The 20,758-nt window shown below is 47.3% G+C and overlaps 1 protein-coding gene across 2 annotated transcripts in view; it reads left to right on the top strand.

The window, feature by feature from the left end:
- Positions 1–20,758, top strand: part of LOC130839925 (protoheme IX farnesyltransferase, mitochondrial) — a 106,025-nt gene that overhangs the window by 68,247 nt on the left and 17,020 nt on the right. For both annotated transcript variants that reach the window (XM_057714681.1, XM_057714680.1), the window contains exon 5: positions 4,819–4,889. In XM_057714681.1, coding sequence (XP_057570664.1) covers positions 4,819–4,889 — 71 coding nt within the window. The remainder of the gene's footprint in view (positions 1–4,818; positions 4,890–20,758) is intronic.

The raw sequence follows: 20,758 nt of genomic DNA, 5'->3' as shown, positions 1-20,758 counted from the left end.
ACAGAATTTTACCTTCCTATCAAGAAAGTAACACTTATGGCTTGAGCGGGATACTGTGTCGCCGTGTCTGTCCACCTGCACCCTTCCCGCGGCCACAGGACGGTCGTGTCACCCCCTAGCCATGAGCGTCTGTGGCCGTGGTGGTCCTGGACCTTCCTGTGGGAGTGTCGGGGATAAACTGTCTGCTGGGGTTGCCGGGAGGGTGAGCGTCTGGGGCTGCCAGTGCTGTTTTGCCTGCGTCTTGGAGGGCACCTGTGTGCATGAGTGCTCGGGGTAGTTTCAAGAGACAGAAAGAGCCAGAATCATCGCAGCACATTTGGCACTGAACCCAGTAGTAGGAAATAAAGCCCCATTTTCCCTTTGAGCTGTTTGGGTTGTGTTTCTACCGTTTGCAGCCCCAAGAGCTGGACTCGCACGACAGCTCATAGGATTGCTGGGGGGGCAGGAAGTGTGGAAGAGTGTTGGCCGAAGGGAAGGCGGATGGCGGGTAGGGAACCTGGTTAAAAGGGGTCGCTTTAAATGAAACAAATTCCAAAAGATTGATGGATTTTTACAAGGGGAAGAGACTGAGAGGAAAACTTCTTTTGGAAATGAACATAGAAAATACGTTGTTTGCCGCAGGAAGAAGCACGTATTATTCCTTGTGGGCAGTGCACTGCTCTGATGTGTGAAGCTCTTACAGGCTTCTTCTGTGGGGACTTTGGAACTAAGAGGCGTGGACCCATATCGTGTTGGCTTAAACTGGAGAGGACGGAGGTCGAGCCTTGACCCAAGGAACCAGAGTTGGACCCTCCTCCCCTTCCCTTTATCCTGTTCCGTGGCCACGGGCAACCCAAGAGATGGGAGGAATACTTTTCTGGGCTTCTGGTTTGTAAAATCCCAAGGAAAGACTCTGTTTTGAATCAGATACCCCCTCAGTAAACCAGTCAGTGTGTCCAGGTGTGGGGTAGAGTACCAGGTGACATGGCCATTTGAGACCTAATGACCAGAGCCTCATAAAGGAAGGGCCCAAGAGGACGGGCCTGGGCTGAGACGCTGTCCAAGTGTGTCACCAAAGCGCATCACTGAGGTTTTCTTCGAAGCAGGGAGGATGTATGAAAGGGCGGGCGGAACAGTGGGTTCTAAGGGTTGGTAAGACTGCATTTCTGTTTTATTTTCAACACAAGTTGTAGGAGTTTTACTTCTTTGCTTCAGAAGTAGTTGCAGCCAACTGAAATGATAACATTATGAAAAAATTACAAAGCACAGGGAAAAATGTGAGTAGATTAAGCCAGCTATATGTTCTAAAGTGTTTAAATTTCTCACCTAAATTTACTCCGCTTTAGGTTTTGGAAATGTGGTTTCAATAGCTAAACCAAAGCAGTGAACCTAACTGAAAGGCATTATAGAAAACGCATGAAAAGCAGCATAAAGCAGCAGAACGAGCTCTGATGCCTTGGTGCTGGGAGGAGTTGCCTAGGCCTCACTGAAGTGAACCAGAAGGCTTGGTTAGCGTGGTGTTTCCCCCCAGAGGTTGCTTGTCCTGATCTATTTACGCCTCCTTGGGAGTCAGAAGCTGCTGCCAGGGGACGGCACCCTGGCGGCCAGGTGCTGCGTTCTGGACCTCAGCCCCCGGCTCTGCATGGCTGGCTTGCCAGAAACACAGAAAAGATAACATCTTTTTTCACCCAGATGAGATCACTCATTAGAGTTCCTGAGCTATGTGTGTGTGTGTACGCGCATAGCCTTGAGCACTGCCAAGACAGTTATTTGTACTAGAACTTCTGTGTTATAGTGGCCAACACCTTCCCAGCATTGAAGCAACGTGGCTTGTAATTGGAATCCTCATTAGTCCCGTGAAATTAAATTAATAGGTCATGAAGGAAAGATTATTTCAAATACTTGTAGACTGTGTTTGAATATTGGGGAAGGGATGGAATGTGAACAGACAGAACGTTTTAATTATGTGCCACTTGAACTCACTCAATAAAGAACATAGACTCTTAGAGGCAAAGAATTTTTAACACGTATAAATCATAAATCATTTCAAAATGTGATTCAGTCTACAAATTATTTGCAGTGATGGTTTATTTAATAACTTATTTATTGAGTCCCTATTTGTGTAGTTCTCGCTAATGTGAAGGATGAGAAACTCAGGTATCTCAGGAAACCTGTCCTTGAGATCAGGAGATAAGATGGGCATATTGGACAGTTAAGTGCTTTTGCACAGTGGCCCTGTTGAAGGTCATAGAGAAGATGCCTGTATCAGTTAAGGTGTGATCAGGGTGTCGGAACCACTGTGAGTGATGTAAGGAATTAGACCTGGTGCGATCGCGGGCTTGATGCAGTCGTAAGGCTCTTGCCTGCGTGCTTGGTGCCGGGCCCAGGAAAGCAGGGGAGAGCAGGAGTGACCCAGCATCCACGAGGAGGAGCCAAGCGCATGAGAACAAACTGGACCAAGCCTGCACCTTTGATGATGCAGGTGACCTGCAGGGGAGCGGTGCACTTGGCCGTGGAACAGCACACAGACTTGGCCTGAGATCACAAGACGTGGCCGAGCTCGGGGGTCGGCTGCTGCGCAGGGAGGCCTGGCAGGAGCTGGGGCGGCTGCGGGCCCAGTGTCCCTCTGGGCCAGCAAGGCGAGCCAACGGGCCCCAGGCGCCCTGTGTGAGCCACAGCAGTGCCTGACCTCACACCAGTGTTGCAGGAGTAAATGTGGCCGCTCCTGTACTCCCACCTGCCAGACCTCAGGCGCGCTTCCGTGGCTGCCCCTAAGCTACAGCCGTGGGGGGGGGGGGGGCGTTGCGGGCAGCCTGGTTCCCGGTGAGCTTCATCCACACGGCACAGACCCGTCACGCTCACCCTTGTCAGCCTGGCGCTCAGGTACACCCTGCGGTCGTCCTTCCAGAGGGAGCGATAGCAAAATGTGTTTACACCAAACGTGGTGAAATACTCCCCCTTACAACCAACAAGTCACTGATCTGCTCCCAAAAAGAGGAGGCAAAGTCTGTTTATTCATCCCTGGGATGTCCATTTCTCTTCCAGCCAACCCTGTGGACCTTTAACACTGAGGCATGAGAGTAGATACTGTGAACATATATTCCGTGGGGGGAGGATGGGAGACAAATGGAAATGTGCTTATACCTACCTTCTTCTGCTGGCCACTCCATGTGCCTGGCCACACGTGATGACCCAAAACCTAGCCCTTGGAGGCTCTGGGGCTCTTGTACACTGCTGGTGGTAATGTAAGTGGCAGTCCACTTCATGAAACAGTTTCTTGGGTCGTTTAAACATGTATCTCCTCGGTGATTCACTGCAGGGTACTTACCTATGGGAAATAAAAGCATACAAGCATACGTTCACCGCAGCTTTTTCGTAACAGGCGACACCTGGAAACAACCCACAGATCCAACAAGTGAGTGGCTGTACAGCTGGCAGTGTCACCGTGTCATGGAGCACATTCAGCAACAGGATGAATCTCAAAGTGATTATGCCACGTGGAACAAAGAGCTAGAGAGAAAGAGCACATATTGTTTGATTTCATCACATAAGAGTCTAGAAAATGCGAATGATCTGTAGGGACATACGGCAGTGCCATGTCTGCCAGAGGATGTGGTGTGGGCAGGTGGGTGGGGCGGGGGACCACAGCGAGCTTTCGGGAAGATGGATGCTGCAGTGCCTTCATCGTGGGGATAGCTTCATGCTTGTATACATACGTCAACACGTCACCAAATTATATATTTTAAATACATGCAGTTTACTGTATATCAAGTGGAGCTCAGTAAAGTTAAAAAAAAAAAGATTGAACCTAAAAACGGGCAATCTGTATTTTCATTAGCCAACTAGAGTGACACTGCTATCACATGAAATCAGCGACAGACTTACCACCTTTTAAATTCTGGAATTCTTGTCAAGGGATTATTTTATTTGCTGTATTTCGATTTCTCCTCGGGTGCGACCTCACTTCCACGTGGTTCAGGCAGGTACCATGGGGAGTGGAAGGAGGCAGGGATCACGTCAAGTCAGAGTTCAGGCTTCAGCTAAAGCCGACCTTAGGCTTGTAGGAAGGGCCGGTTTGTTAGGGGAGGCGAGTCTCGTGGGCAGGTGTGGGCATGGGTGAGAGGGGGCAGCTCTCGGCCTGCGTGGCTGCAGGGTCGTCATTCGTCCCCGATGTTGGTAGGTGAGAGCACCTGGTAGGTAGGTGAGAGCACCTGTTCTCATTGGCTGCCAAGGAGACTAAGGCTGCAGACGCAAGTATTTCCTCCAGCCTCAGACCTAGAAACTGCCTCCGTCTCCAGCCCCCGTGGGCACTTCGCTGTGTTCATAAGACGGTGCCAAGTGTGACGCCCTAATCTCAGGCACACAGGAGAGCTGCAGAGGGGGGTGGCGCCCTAGTCTCAGTGTGGCCTCATCGCATGCGTAGTTTCAGGAGGCATCTTGTTCCCTGCAGACTTGACTTTGACTCTAGTTGCCAGTTTCCCGTGGTCGACGGGTTCCTGGCTGATTCATAGGCTTTGGGACGTGTGAGACGTTCTGAAATTGTGTACAGCACTAATGCTTTACACCTGAAACAGTGGCTTTGAAGAATGCAACTGTGTGTTTAGCACGTGGTTTTCAAAGTGGATAAAAGCAGAACTGTGGGTGTTCCTGACAACGCGTACAGTTTTTAAAATGTCTCTCCCAGGGAATTTTTCTTGAGAGAGTACCAAGAGTATCCGTGTGTAGTATCAAAGTTAAAATGAAATTTACTGCGGAAAAACACTGTAGAACTAAAGCAGAAGAGAATAATTGTTTCATGCTGTATTTAATGTTTCATCTTTTTTTCAATCTTTTTTGCAGTTTTTTGAGGTTCCATTTGATTCAAACATGAATAGGACAAAGAACAGACCTCTGGTTCGTGGACAGATCAGGTAAAAAATCATGAATGTCAGTCTCTTTCGTGTTATAGAACATTCGTTTGCTTGTCCATCCTGAGTCATTTTCCAGTATTTTCCCTTGAGTTGTGAAGTGGAAAGAACACCCCACCCCCAAAGGGACATGTGGGGGGCAGATATGCAGAACTTGCCAACTCTAACCAAAACGTAGGCCACAGTGCTCAGAATGGACCTGAGCTGGGCAGTGTAGCTGTGGCAGGAACTCACGCAGTAGACTTCCTTATTAGCTTCAGTGTGGAGAAGTGGATTTGTTTTCTCCTAGTGACTGAAGGTAAAAATGTTCCATTAACACAAGTGATTTCAGGCAAATCCATACAGGGTCTTAGCAGAAAGCTACATCTGAAGCCATGTGTTTTCTGATAAGCTGAGAGCACTGTGAGCCCCCAAGTAAAGCACTGCGTCCCGTACTCTCCTGTCCGCCAGACTCAACTAAGTAGAACTAAAAGGCACATAAATATTTTAATATCACTAATCGTTAATAATTAAACATTTTACTTCTTGGAGACCTCAAAACTGGCATTTAAAAGTATTTTTTAAAAGTCTAATAGCCAGCAGAAGCCGAGGAGAATAGACAGAGCCAATGGTTCCTAATGAGTGTTCTGAATCAGAGAGTCCTCTTTCCATGTGTCCCAGCAGGGCCCTCATGGGGCTTCAGATTTATTGGGGTAACACTTGTGGATCAGATAATCACATATATCAAGTAAAACAATAAAGGAAAAATTCAGATACAGTCTAATGTCTCTGTACAAATAATTTTTAGTATTTGCTGCTTTTAGCCATTCAGTTCTTAAATGAGCTTAAGTGTTGGAAAGGGCAGTAGAGCCAGATGGAAATATCTCAGAACAGAAATCTCATATCTAACTGATGTTTTATTTCCTGTTTTGAAATCTGATACAGCTGTCTGCTGTGTTTATGTTTAGAAAGTGTCAAAAGCACTTTCATTTGAGTCACGTTGTTTTAGCGGGGCAAATGAAAACCCCGTAACCCATCTCAAAAGCTCAAAGCTGCTTTTGCCACTGGTCAAATCCTAGGTAAGTTCTTACTTGTTTGGAATTTCTGTCCAGGCTCTTCTCCTCAGGGAAATCGTACTCCTTTAGGACCAAGGGAGACGTGGGGACAAGCCCAGCCAACAGTCGCTCAGGCATGGGATGGTCGTCAGACAGAGGCCCGTTGTTCTAGTAGCTCGTCTTACTTTACCCCAATGTGGTCGCTTCCTGCACCCCGGAAAGCAGCGTCTCTCAGCACCCCCAGGATGGGGGAGCGTCACGGCCCTGGTGGTAGGTGTCGGCCGTGCCCTTCCCTGAAAGGAGCGAGGCTGCAGTACACTTACTAGTCCTGACAGACTTGTAACTTATCTTTTGTTTGCAAGATGACCAAGGCAGAATCTTATTAATAAACCTTAATCGCTCTTTCAGAGGGCAAATTATCGGCCTGAAAAAGCTAGGCTCAGACTTATTTTTATAGCTAGGATGTATTTTATTAAATAGGTACGAAGAGCTATTGTGAGTCTGGGACAAAATCTTACATTGAGAATCATAGTTTTAAAACTGAAGACTTTATATCTTGCCATTTAGTGTTTATTATAATTCAGTAAATTATTTTCTACTGCACAGATATTTTATAGTTGAGTGGCCACAGGGGTGTGGTAGAAAGTCTTGTAGACGACCATTCACATTTACTTCTCAGCCTTGGTGGTTCTCCTGTGCATAACAGCTATTGGGCGTTAAGTCCAAAGCCTAACCAGTTTACTCTGAAATTCTATTTGGTGTTTACTGTCCCTTTTGATCTTGGCCGATGTGCTTTGCTGAGTCTGTACAACCTCATGGACTTCGTTCACAATTTGGCAGGTAAAGCGTGATCCCTGTCATTGTTGATGGGCAGTGGTGAAGTGAATGTGGGGAAAGTCTTTTTTGCATTGTTGGGGGCATACTGTAACATCAGTAAAACCATGGAAGTAGAAGTGCAGTGTTGGAAAGCGGGTTTAACACTCTAGAGGAGTGTAGAGTTGTTTGCAGAACTTTGGTCTGCTTTCCAAATCTGCTTCAAAATACAAATGTTTTCATACTTAGGCAGTAACATAAAAAAAAAAAAGAAATTCAGACTCGTTTCAAGGGCTGGGGAAAAGGAAGCAACGCACTTGGCAAATAACGGAAGTCAGACAGTGGAAGCCCGTGTTCCCATTTTCACGGTCACGTTGGTGCAGCCAGCGGCAGGTTAGTGAAGCCTTCGCTCATCCTGTCGTTATCGGAACTCGTTTACGGGGATGTTGTCCCTTAGAGGGCTGTGCTGGGTGCTGGAGGCACAAAGAGGCAAACGACACGGGCTCCATTCCCTCAGAATCCCGTTGAAGAGAGGGCAGTGCACACACACAGGGACCCAAGTGCTGTCCGGGGTACAGCTCGCTCAACAAATGTGCTATCTGGGCGCACCCGCCAGCCCGCCAGGCACCAGCGGTGCAGCGGTAGACACTGTGCCTGGGCGTGCGCGGGGGAGGTGGGAGCACAGAGGACCTGACCCAGCCTGAGCAGGTCAGGGGGACCGTCAGGGAATGAGATCTGGAAGCCGAGGGCCGCAGAGGGAGTAGGAGCGGGGCCTCCGGCTCTTCCTCCTGTTCCTTCCTCCCCTGCCTGCTCCCTGTTGCTGGCGCGCTTCCCATCTCACTGCTCCCCCGAGACGCTGCTCTCCACACCACTGTGCCCCCAGCCCGGACACCTCTTCCCAGCCTGGACCCTTGACAGTCTCTTCTGGGTACCCTGCGGCCTCTCGCGTTCCGTAAGCGCATCATGTTCTCTCCCAAATCTGACTTTTTCCTTCTGTGCTTGTTAATTTACTTTCTGAAGTCAGGCACCTGGAACTGACTCTAGACTTTCTTTTTCTATGTCCCCTTCATCTGATTAGTTAACATATTGTGTCCTCTCAGCCACCGGCCTCACCCCGCAGTCTGCCCGTTGACCGCCATCCGTTTCGTGCGGGTGGTTACAGCAGCGTCCCGGCCGCCTTCCCTCCCTTCTCCCTTCTCGCTCACCCCCTCCATCCGTCTTCCACTCAGCTGGCAGATAACGGTCACACTGGTTTCTGGCTGAAAACTTTTCCGGGTCTTCCAAACATGTTTGGGGGGAAATGTGTTTTAAATTCTTTACTGCGTCATGCAAGGCTTTCGGAGTCTGATCCTTCCAAGGCGTTCCAGCCTCATCCCACAGTTCACCTTTTCTTATTCATGCTTTTATGTTGTATTGTGACTGCGTGGAATTGCTGGGTTTTCCACCAGAGTGCCCTGCTTTCTCTGACCTCTGCCCGCTGTGCTGGCCTTGCCCTTCCATGGCCGGGTAGGTCTTCTGCCAAGCGGGGCCTCCCCTGGACGGACAGCTCTGTCCACACTCCAGTGAGGTGGTGGTGGATGTCTGGTCTTGGTGGCTTTCTTGTCCTTGTGCTTATGTGTGTCACCGCACACGACACACCTGTCCTCGGGTTGCTTCCTCTATCGTGTTGTGAGTTCTTCCAAGGCAAAGACTGAGTTTTCCGTTTGCTTATGTCCAGTGCGTAGGATTATTTATTTAACAGGAATTTTCTGAGTGCCCAATACGTACTAGGCATGATTTTTAATGCTGTGATACAGCAGGCAACAGAGCAGACAAAACCGTGAATGTCACGGAGCCTTCTCACTTGCCACCACACGTGGCAGATCGCTGGTGCTTAGTGAGGGGTGGGTAGGTGGAGGGACGGACGCATAGACCTTAGAGAAGTGGAAATGACCTCCAGGCGAGGGAAGCGGAGACACCGAGCCATGAGCACAGGACACGTGGCATCGTGGCGACGGGAAGGACGGGGGCAGAGAATTCATGTCGAGGGAAAGTGAGGACAGATGTTGGCGGGAGCTTGCAGAGCGTGGAGGACACCTTGGCCTCGGTAGGTGGAGAAGAAAGCCAGGACCTGCGGGCAGGGTGGGCATGGGGGCGGAGGAGCAGAGCGGGAGTGCAGACGTGTTTCAGGACGAGAACGGATGAGCTGGCTGGACGTAGAGTGAGGGTTTGTGGAGGAGAGCAGTGAGGAAGGAAAGCTCGAAAGCAGCGCACTGTGCAGCGCGGGCTTCCTGAAGGAAGTGGGACATGTTCTAGAGCTCCTGACTGGGCAGCAAGACAGGAAGAAATGAAACAGGCAAATATAACTGTTTACGTGGAAAATGCAAAGGAGTTGACGAAAAAGCTGCTAGAACTAATGAATGAATTTAGCAAGGGCACGAGATTCAAGGTCAATAGATAAAAACCACCACTGGGGGCTGGACTTCTGGGGCGACAGCTCGGGCTGCCCCGCAGACCCACCCCCAGTGAGACCAGGCTGGGCAAAGACATCTGAGACCGTAACAGCCTTCCCGGAACTGTGACCCGTGGGCCATCAACATCTCACTTTTCTTAAATTCTGCAGCCCTCTGTGCAAGTACGACAGATTCACGGTAAGGGAGAGAAGAAAAGCAAACATGAGAACACAGCCCCCAGAGAAGGTGCGGTCCCACCGGCCTCAGGACCACAACAGAAATCCGTGCCTGTTCAGTTAACATTAAGATAAAGGTCGTACACCCTACAGAGAAGCAGAACCCTGTAGGATTCTCCTCTCCTCTGCGAGAGGTGTCTCAAAGGTAGATGGTCTGAGTCCCATCTAAATATAGACTTTTCTTTTGTTCCCTCTTTTCACTCAGCAATTCTCAAACGTCGGTGGACTTAGTCATTATTTTCCAGAATAGTACATACATAAGCTTGCATGCACTTAATGGTTGGCTCCGGGGGATTGTGTAGGATGATTTTGAGTTGGATGTATTTCTACCTTAGGGCTGACCTACACAGGCTGGATGAACTGCAGTCTCATGTGTCTCAAGAAAGGGAGAGGCACCCAGGCCTCCCAAGGCATCCTCGCCAGGCTTCGTGCTGTCGCCCTTCTTTTTACTGAGCTACTGTTTGTCTCTGTTGCTTTAGCTATTGGAGAAGGTGACACTGAATACATATTTAATAAACAAGGCATAGGAAGATAATTGGCTATTTTTGAAATAGTCAATTACGGTAAAACCACACTCTTTACGTCTTAGGCCACAGAAATTTTCTCTAATTTTTTTGAGACTCAAAGGAAAAAATCTTTGCAGTTAAAATGCTATTTGATGTTCATAAAAGTATATGAAATTGCATTGTTATTTGCTTCATTTTCCCAAGGAGAATACAGAGGACAGCACTTTTAATTATCTGTTGGTTACCTACGTAAAATGCCATTTCTGTGTGCCTAAAATTTTTACAATTGGAAAAAAAGTGTCAACTATTTGGGAAGAGACTGCTTCTTATGCCTTTCTCACTAGTGGAAAGAAAAGGCATTTTTTTATTAAGATGACATGTTTGAATTCATCCTAACTCCTGGGGGGACCCAGTGGTGAGTTACTCTGGTGGCCTTGTCTAGAGAGCACAGCCGCCTCACAGTAATTGCAGGTGGTTGCTAGAAACATCCTTTTGCAGCTTCTGTTTCCCATGGAAACACTCGCCCCCATGGCTCTCTGCATGCCACTCCAGCTCCGGGGCCTTTATGGTGGAATTATTTATCAGAGTCTGATGGCTCAGGGGCCACTTGATGAGCTTGAGGACACTGTCCCCCCATCACTTAGGCGCATCCCTGATGCACGCGGCTGCAGCTGGAGTCTCGGTGCATTTGGTAAAGAGCTCCGCTTCTGCCAGGGGACGTCTGGGGAAGGAGCCTCCGGGGCTCAGGACAGTGCTCTCCTACCTCCAGCATCCGCTTCTCCCTGCAGACTTGACCTCTGCTAGCTGGGAGCCACACCCCCCGCTTCTGCCCCCAAGGCGAGTGTTGGCAGCCGCCGCACAACCCAGGGACCACGGCTCTGGGAGCCTGGATGATGCGGGGCAGGTGGGGGTGGGGGTGAGCGGACCTTGCCCGGGGCAAGGTCTGGAAGGAGTTTGACGCCTCTGGGTCCCCCGTTTTTCTGCTGTTTTATATCCTCACGAGTAACTTCCTTCCCGCCGCTTACATGTCACACGCATATCCAGTGTCCTTGAGCTCCTTCCATGTGATGAAGCTCCGTAGTTACTAGCAACATTGGCCCTAATTGGATAAAATGGATCTTGTAGTTTTCGGGTGGCCGAGGGGAGGGCAGCGGATGAGGAGTGATTCCAAGTGAATGTCCTCAGGAGTTCTTCCTGGGACAGCCCTCGTTTTTCCCAGGGAGGATGAGACCAGGTATTTTTGCACAGCAGGTTATTGCTGCCGGAATCTAATACGTGTTTTTGGCAGTTGAGGGCCTACAGGCCCCCTGGGACCCCATTTCTGCCTTCTGGTCCCCAAGCTCCAAGACCTAGAGGACGGCTTGCAGAGCACGGTGCTCAGCTCAGACTCTCACTGGGGCTCCCAGGCCCCCTGCCCCACCGGGTCTTTTCCCTCTGACTTACTGTTTGGACAAGCAGTCCTTCTGTCGTAGAGAGGAGTCTGTTAAATCAGCTGCTCCCAGTTTTTCTTCTCCTCTTTTTAGAGCCAGACTTCCAGAAAATGTGCCCCCCCCCCCCCCCGCCGCCGCCGTGTCCAGGCTGCTCTTCTCTCTGCTTCCACCTCATTCCTCTGCGTGTTGCATCTTCAGGTCCCACTTCCACTTAAACTGACTCATCACAGACATGGAAACCTCAGCCTTGCTCCCCAGGGTCTTCCAGCCAAGTCCTCTGTCCCGGTTCCAAGGCCCAGCGTGAGAAGAGTTGCTGGACTGAGCTCCTGTCTGGTGTCCTGGGCCAAGGACAAGGCCTGTAGGAACAGTTAAGCACTGGGGGTGGGGGGGTGATGGGACATGAAGAGCACCCAAGGCCACTCCCCAGGCTGCTCTCCAGCAGCTTGAGCCACACTTGGCTCTGATTCTGCTTGGTCACCTTCTAACTGGGGTCATCCTCCCCTCCCCCAGAGCACCCACTCGATGTCAGATTCCTTCTGTGACCTGTAGTCAGAGCCTCAGGAAGACGTCCTGAGGGGAGGTGTTCACCGTTTCCCTCAGATGCACAGACGTGTGTGTCCCCTCACCATCTTCCTGGGTTTGGCCACTCTTCTGTAGGAGTGTTTCCTAGTCCTGTCAAAAGTGGAGTTTTCTGTTTTCTGTTCACTCTCCTGTTTGTTTTCAAAGAGGACAGAGGGGTACATCTTTCTCTAACTTGAAGTCCTTCAGACTTAAATTTCTAATTTAGCTTATGTATTTTTTTCAGTAATAACCTTTTTTCCTAGTCTAAAATTAATCTTTTTTAAGAGTTTCAAGGCCAAATGTTTCTTCTCTATGTTTTAGGATTAAATAATTTCCTTGTTTAATGTAATTCATCAGGAATTTATTGATTACCTAGAATGGAACGAGCGCTGTCGGTTTTATTGTTACCATGCTCAGAAGGCTTGTAATCAGCTTGCAGAAATTAGCCAAATGCATAATATGCTTCACAGACTAGATGGGGCAGCCTTTAAACATGTGTTGAGGGAAACGAGTGAATCAGTACAAACAAGAAGTTCCCCGAGAGGCCAGACACGGAAGATCTGGATACGGGCCGGCTGGGCAGCGAGAGCCTCCTGAAGACACCAGGCGTGGGCTGGGCCTTCTTTGTGATTTTCATTCTGTCTCCTTTGACTTCTCCGTTTCCCAGCATGGTCTTGTTGACAGGGAAAGCATACATGTCAGCATTCATTTTCCCAGCTTAATGGACCCGACGAGAGTGATCCGTGGCTGTAGGCTTGCGGTGCGGGCCGGGAGCCCGAGAGACGGCGCGATAAGAGTGGAGGGCAAGGTGCTTGCAAGAGGAGAAATGGAAACACTTGGAATCGGGGGCAGCCATACCTGGTTTTGAGATGAATGATGAAGATTGAGTTTTCGCAGTGAAAGGGATGGATTGTTTAGTTGGCATTATTAACTTAAAGAACGGGGTTTAGCCGAAGCATTATAGGGATTTACAGGAGACATTTTTCACATTTACTGAAGGTTTTACCAGTAAGCACTTAAGCAAATGTAAACATTTTGCGGGCTGCAGGGGACCTGGAAATGTTACTGCTCTCCCGTCACGCTGGTCTAGTAGACGCACGCCTGGCCTGGTAAAGCTCTGCAGAGCTTCTGGGCGGCTATGATTAGTCTCGGTGTGTATATACCGCAAAAGTAATAAGAACAGAAACATTTCATAAGTGCAGAAATTTCTTTTTTTTTTTTTTTAGTGTTAACCAGTCACTTGAAGTGACAGGAAGAACAGATTTGGTCTCAATAGTGATGCTAACGTACAGAACTTTGTCCTTAAAACAAAACCACTCGGCGTAGAGACCACAGTAGGAAGAACCAAGAGAAGGTCTGCGCGCACATCGTCGCACTGAGTCACCACAGTGGGTGGATGAGGGGGCACCGGCGTTTTCGGAACGTTACTGTTCTTTTCTCCCGTTATCATACGAGAGAAGAAAGAAAGCATTTATGAAAGCTTCGTGACTTGTGAGGATTTGTTGACAGCAGTCCTGGGGATGGGGGAATCCTTTGGCCCCTTTCTATAACCCAAAGATACTTAGATAGTCTAAGAAACATGAATATGAAGTTAACTATTGTATGATAGTAACATAGCCAGTCCCTTGCAGGCACGTGAAAAATAAGTCATAGGAGCAAACACCTTTTACTAATAACCTGGAGTCATTTGGTCTAAGGTCCTATCACTTTATTTCCTCTCTTTTCAAATAAGATGACGTGAAAAGATTCGACACCCCCAAATGCTGCTCCCATTGACTGCTATTACGGGAGCTGTAGTCTTAAGAGCATGTTCTCTCTTTCACCTGGTTTGTAAAGCTTTGTTTCGGCCAACATTTTGGGCCCCAGCCTTAGGCACAGGGCATATGAAGATGAATGGTGCAGAGTCGCACTAAGAAAGTGCGCGGCGGGGACGAGCAGGCGAGGCGGCAGAGTAGGTCCGCATGAGACCAAGAAGTGCTATGAGAGCAGAGGGCACGTGGACCAGCCACGGGGGCAGGCAGGGGAGAGAGCGGCGAGGGAAGATGTTCTTGAAGGACGTGTTTTGATGTCCACACTGGACTTCGAGGATGGGTAAGAAATGGCCACACCAAAGATGAGAGGAGTGTTGCCGGGTGCAGTGGGGGTGGGGGAGTGGGGTGGTCCTGGGGCAGAGGAGCTGCACACACGTGACAGCAGAGACCGACCTTCCACCCAGACTGCAGATTGTAGAACAGCAGCTGCCAGGCCAGCTCCTGAGGAGGCACTTTTTTGTTTGGCACACTGTGCTTTTCTGCAGTTGCCAACATTTAAAAATAGAAAACTTGAACATAAAACCTCAGATTTCTGGGCCTCTTCGGCTCCCTCCCACATGGAATCTGGCAGCCCAACCTGACTAGCACGTCCCACGGTCCTCACCCCTCCTGTTTTTTCCGTAAGTCGGCCCACTTTACGCCTTCACGTTGCCAGCCTGGTCCCTACGACATCTGTGTTTGCAAACGCTGTCCTGGACCAGAAGCTCGGGTCCCGGGCGGGCAGGGCAGGGGTTGCAGTCGCCACACCTACACCTTCGTGTCCGCGTGGCTGCACGCGCACGCAGCTCCCAGCTCGACCCCGGAGCTGGAGGGATGGGTAGTTTTATTTCCCAGCTTCGTTTTTTATGAATTGTGTTTTACTAAAGCTTTTCAAAGACTCCTTGCAATTCATTGCCCCTAATTTTATGTAGGTGAACAAAGCTGCTTTTTCTTTTTATAGATGCCTATAAATTAAAAAGGGAGGGGGTCAGAGAATTAAACCGTCTGGCTCAACCAGGAAAAAGGAAAAGTCTATGTCGCCCCCGTGAGCGCCCTGGGTGTTCCTCCCAGGGACCTGGGGTGAGGGAGGGAGGGGTTCCGCAGGGGGTCCCCACCAAGCATGTGAGAAAACGCTGAGACTGGACCCCTACACCAGGGACTTGGCTCTCATGGAAGAGATGCAACAATAGGAATCTTCTTTTTGAAAATTCCAGAGTCTTCATACACATAGCATGTTCTTAATTTGAGCTGCATTGACGTAGCACCTTTCAGAAGGTAACCAGCTGCTTCCACCCTCACTTAGAAGACTGAGTCTGAGAGGTCCACATTGGGCCAAGTTTCTCTTGTTTTTGTTTCTTTGGTTTTTTTTCCCCCTAGCGTATCTTTCTTATCTTCCCCCTAGATTAATAAAGTTCTTCAGTCAGTTTTCAAAAACTCATTCAGCTCAGACCTGCTTTGTTTTCCTCCCTAAAGTTTTACTTAATGTAGTACCACAGTCCCCATGTTTTGAATATAATCATGCCAAAAATACATACTTATTTTTGCATTTCTGTTAAACATGTTATAAAATTTAAACTCTTTCTTGAAGCAGGTTACCATCATTTTATATATTACTGATAGTCTTTCAAGAATTGCTATAGCTAATTTTCTTTTAAAATACGTTTTGTGTCCCCATTGTTGTCACATATTCCTTAAATTCTAAATTTACATGAGTCCCCTGCTACCTTCCAGTGTCTATAACTTGAGACTTGTTCAGAAATAGAAAATTCGTAAGTGAGATTCTGGGCAGACATTTTCAAAACACTTATTTGTGGAGACTTTTCCCAAAAACTCAGGTCAAAGCTCAAATGTGGGATTTATGCAGGAAATTAAAGTTAAATTGGCTTGGTTTGATTAAGGCTTTGAGTTTTCTTTTGTTTTTGAAGAAAGGGAATTTTGTTTTATAATTTAAAAATCATTTATTCTGGAAAAATGGCCAAGAAGTATGATTAATTTTTGTGTAAACCAATTACTGGCAGAGATGCTTAAAACAAAGCTTTCTTGATTTAATGTAACATTTCATAGCCCTCTCTGACACATTACTTAAACAGAAAGGCCACATTTTGCCAGTAAATTGTTTAAAAGTTAGGTAATTTAAATTACACTTAAGTGTAATAGGTAGGTATCAAATTAAAGCGCGTATATTCTCATTTGTTCCTAATTTCTATGGAAAATTACACTGTGATGGAGCTACTAAGGATTGGTGTTTAGTAAACAAAGAAATACTAGATTTTATAGGCGGGATAAGTAATTCATAGAAATGTGTTGACAAATTTCCCCTCGCTCGTGTCTCTTAGTTTCTTTTGCACGGTAGCCTTGGGCAGGAGAGGCACAGGTAGAGAGACCTCACACTGATGTTCAGTAGGAGGGTGTCTCAGTTTAAAATGTAATTCAGTTTTGGATGTGAGTTGGGAAATGAATCATCGTTCCACCCTCAGCGTGAGCCGTGAACCTATTTGCATGAGTGAGTGAACCGATATAAAAGGATTTTCTTTTAGCTCAAGAAAATTGCTAGATCTTTTTCTGCCACCATTCCCAGTCCGCATCAAGAAGTGCTGTTTTCCTTATTCATACTTTTTTTTTTTCTGTTTTATTGACAATTAGAAATGTTTTGCAGCATCATCACAGGCTGTTCACCTGCTTTTCTGACCTTTCTTTGTAAATTCACCCAGGCAGCATCCGCTCACAGAGATACTAATTCCTCAGTTCTGAATAAAAGCCATCACCGGTCCTGTGGTAGTTGTGTAAGAGCACATTTTTAAAAAATTTTTTACATGTGATCCACCTAGTTTTTCCTGGTTCTGGTTTATTTTTTTGTAACTTGCTGTAATAAAATTAAATTCTTGAAGTTATACTTGGAGGTAGCAATATTCTGCCATTTTAATTGTTATTATTAGAAACATGCTTCACAGCCATCACACATTTATAGTTTATAATTCAGAATTGACATTCTTGAGTAAATGTCCATGCATTTGCGTAATCTAATGTATATCCGTCATGTCTTTATAATTTTGAGAAAATAAATCAGGGGAAACAATTTATTGCAAGCTTATCAGCCTCTACCTCCAGCTCTATTTAAATAAGTCCTCCCTATTTAAGTCACTCGGTCTCATATAACCTGTTCTTTTTCTTGTAGCCAGTGTTACAACTTGAGAGTTCATAGTATTTGTGTTTGTCTAATGTCTGCCTTCCTTTCTAGACTAAACTCTGCTGTCTGTCTTGTTCGCTGCTAGCGAACACCTAGCGTAGCGTAGCAGTGGCTGTATAGGCAGTGAGAGATTTGAATGAAGGAATGAACACCATGTGGTCCTTTAGTGAGTGCTCTAAGTGCTTTATTTACATTGCTGAATTTCATCCTTAAGCAATTCTGTGGAGTTAGTATCTCCCATTTCACAGATGAAGAAACTAAGGCCAGCAGGTTAAGCAGTTTGCTCAAGGTCACACAGCTCCGTGGGGTAAAACCCCCGCCTCCCCCGTGGTCTGGTTATCCAGCCTTATGTGTAAGCCGATTGGGCTTGGGTTGCAGTCTTGCCATCAAAAGAGTCCTAATACAACCCTTACTTTGCAGTTGAGGAAACTAGGGACCAGCGAGCTTAAATAATTTGCCCACTTTCATATAGATAGTTAACATCAGAGTCCTCGTCAGGGAACTCAAACCACCTGATTCCTGCACAACTGTATACAGAAACCAGAATATAGAATAATTCAAATAAAGAGTATCAAACCATCTCCAAAAACATTATTGTTATGAAAATGATGTATGGGACACTGGTAGCAAGAGCACAGTGAACCCCAGTACACCCATCACCCAGTGTCAACAGTTACCAAGACTTTGTCACACTCGTTTCATCCCACCCTTTTAATGGCCAAAGCGCGTTAAGCCACGTGACTAGATTAAATCAAGGTAGATGGAACCGTGGGGCTGAAGGATACACCTGCAGTTCCTCAGCTAGTTGATGACAGAGCTCGTTCACAGCCCTGTGTTCTTTCCACCGCAGTGACACTTATGTAAAGATAACTGAAAACGGGTGACTTACTAGGCCAGCCCCGTCAGCACTAGAGGCAGAACGAGGGTGCAGGGCTCTGTCGGCTCAGCCTGCGTCAGCTTGGCCAGACACAGGCCGCGTAGGACCAGCACCGCGCTGGTGACGGTGTGGCAGTGGGTCTCCAAGTCACCTGGCTTCCTGACAAGTCCGCAGGTGATGCTGCTGCTACTGGGACCACAGCGAGTCCTGGCGAGGCCCCTCCCTCAGGGAACCCCCAGCCCAGGGAATCACAAGGAAGCCTCCGACTCACCTCCCTTCCTTCGGCTCTTACCTCTAGGAATCAGGCCTCAGAGTAGCACTTGAAGTGGGGATGAACTGCGAAGGAAGTTAAATGCTGAAAAAACTGTCAACAAAAATTTAAAATAAAGAGTAAGTGATAAAAGGAGAAACAATGGGGGTGAAGGGGTGTCTCTCCCCAGGTTTGGGATATTTTCGAAAACCCATGTGAACGGGGAGGGTAGGTGGGTTTTTTGGTCAAGGGCTAAGCAGTGTGATTGGGAGAAAATACGTTGAGTAACGGACCTAAAATAACAAGAAATCAGTCTTTGACAAAATTGCCCTTCAGGTCTTTGAGATTTAACTCTGAGCACATTTTATGAGACTAAGGCAGAAAATCATAGTTGTATTTAAGCAAGATGAGAAATGAACACACTTTTCTAATCTTTTTCTGTATCAAGAATAGATCTTTTTATTAAAACAGCTAAACTTAAACAACTCTAATACCACCATGATATTTAAAGATTTCATGGTAAATCAAACAAAAAAAAAATAACCCCCTTACCACTTGATGTATTTTCTTTCTTCTCGCCCATCCTCTTCCTACTTCCAGTTTCAGAAAGACCCTTCACTTCTTTTACTGATGTATTTTCACCATGGACAAAGATTCTAACCACAACCCGGTCGTCACCCTGCATTTACTTAACTCTTTTATTCTGCCTTATTTCAAACAAGGCTTCCCGTAACTTGCAAAGGTATGTAAAATGTGACAAAATTGTCCAAAAAAAAAAAAAAAGTCAAGAGAAGAAGGCTAGGGAGAGACAAGGAGGGCGGAAAACAAGAGCTAGAAGGCAGCGCATCGCCCTGGAGTCAGCCTACCCCAGGCCGCTCGGCGGACGGGGGCCCCTTCCCTGCTGCCCCGCTGCACTCCACCATGGGTTTGGGGGTGTCTGGAAGGTAGGTTACAGGTACTCGCTGCCTGAATGCTGCTCCTCTCAGCTGAGCATTTGATTAAAAAGTGTGTAGTGCGGTGATCACGCGTCATTTTCCCCACAGAAGGCCTAATGTGGACTTCTCCTGTGAGGGGGTAGTGCTGGCCTCCCTGGCAGGCAGAGGGCTGCTTCTCAGAAGCAGATCTTACCACTTTCTTCCCTGATGTAAGAAGCAGAGAGAACTTTGTTGACTCTGCATTTGCCCAGAGGGCTCCCCGTGGCCTTCCTGACCTCTGCTCTCTGACCCCTCCAGCCCCCAAAACACACTCCCCGACCCTTTGCCTGCCCCCCATCCGTCCATCAGGGCGTGGCTTAAACGTCCCCGAACCTCCCTTGTCCGCCCCACACCCCCGCTCACGTTGGGTTCCTGCTGCCCGAAGGCTCGCCCCTCACCTGACTGTCCTGCCTGTTTAGCTGCCTCCCACTCCAGGATAAGCGCCCCCAGGACGGGGACCACGTCTGTCTCTCGCTCACCGTATCACATCCCCGGTCTGTCCTTTTTTTGAAAACAGTGGAGTTGCTTCCCAGTTGTCTCCATCTCGGGGAGTGCAGTAGGCAGTTCGGCCACATGTGCAGTGGGGTGAACTGAAGGAGCTGTGAGCCCACAGGAGACTGCTCCCGGCTGAGGCCACCAGCCCCCCAGCTCCCCGCAGGCCCCAGAAGTGAGAGCATCAGGAAGTGGTATTAGACCAGTGCCCCCCACGTACCAGTTAGAGGGGAAACCCCGGATTACATGAATGAGCCCACAAGGAACCCTGAGTACAGGTCCTGGTTCTGAGTCTCAGTTTCTCATCTGTAAAATGGGGATAATACTGCCTATCTCAGTAAACTTGTTCTACTTAGTTAATTTTTGTTGTGTTTTGAATGCCGTGCCCAGTGTTGATACAATTTCTGGGAACAGGCTTTCTCATATGCTGCTGGTGGGAGTGGAAACTAGTATAAACTCTGGAGTACGGGCTGGGGTACACGTCAGAACCCCTAAAAATGTTCATATCATCTGACTCAGTGATCTGGGAACTTATCCTCAGAAGGTATTGTAATCAGAGTTGTGAATGACGACCTGTGTATAAGAAATTCATCCCGACATTATTTCTGATTAAAACAATGGGAAAATACTAACTGGACATATTGATTGAATTAATCGTGGTATATCCACCAAACAGGCCACTCTGTAGCTATTACTGATAATGGTGTAAAATAATTCTTAACGGCATAGGGAAATTATTAAGATATATTGAAAATAGAGTAAGTAACAAAACCACAATTCATTGTGTTCTCAATTATTTTTAAAGTAGATGTATCATTGGAAAAAGGCTAGAAGGATATAAACTGTTTCTTTGAATAGCAATTTTAGAATCTTTTGTGTGATTTTCTGTAGTTCCAAATTTTCTGAAATGAACATATGTTACTTCTATCATATTTTTTTTCCTCCCCCTCCCTCCTTTCCTCAAATGTAGGGGAGAATAATACTTTTTTATTTATTTTATTTTATTTTTTAAATTAATTTTTATTGGAGTATAGTTGATTTACAATGTTGTGTTAGTTTCAGGTGTACAGCAAGTGAATCAGTTATACATACACATCTGTCCACTCCTTTTTAGATTCTTTTCCCTTATGGGTCATTACAGAATATTGAGTAGAGTTCCCTGTGCTGTACAGCAGGTCCTTGTTATCTATTTTATATATAGTAGTGTGTGTATGTCAATCCCAATCTCCCAGTTTATCCCTCTCTCCCCATTTCCCCTCATAACTGTTGTTTGTTATCTACATCTGTGAC

This window comes from Hippopotamus amphibius, chromosome 17 (genome assembly GCF_030028045.1).
Source record: "Hippopotamus amphibius kiboko isolate mHipAmp2 chromosome 17, mHipAmp2.hap2, whole genome shotgun sequence".
NCBI classification, from domain to species: domain Eukaryota; kingdom Metazoa; phylum Chordata; class Mammalia; order Artiodactyla; family Hippopotamidae; genus Hippopotamus; species Hippopotamus amphibius.
The sequence above is the reverse complement of the archived record's forward strand: the minus strand, read 5'-3'. Positions and strand labels throughout refer to the sequence as shown.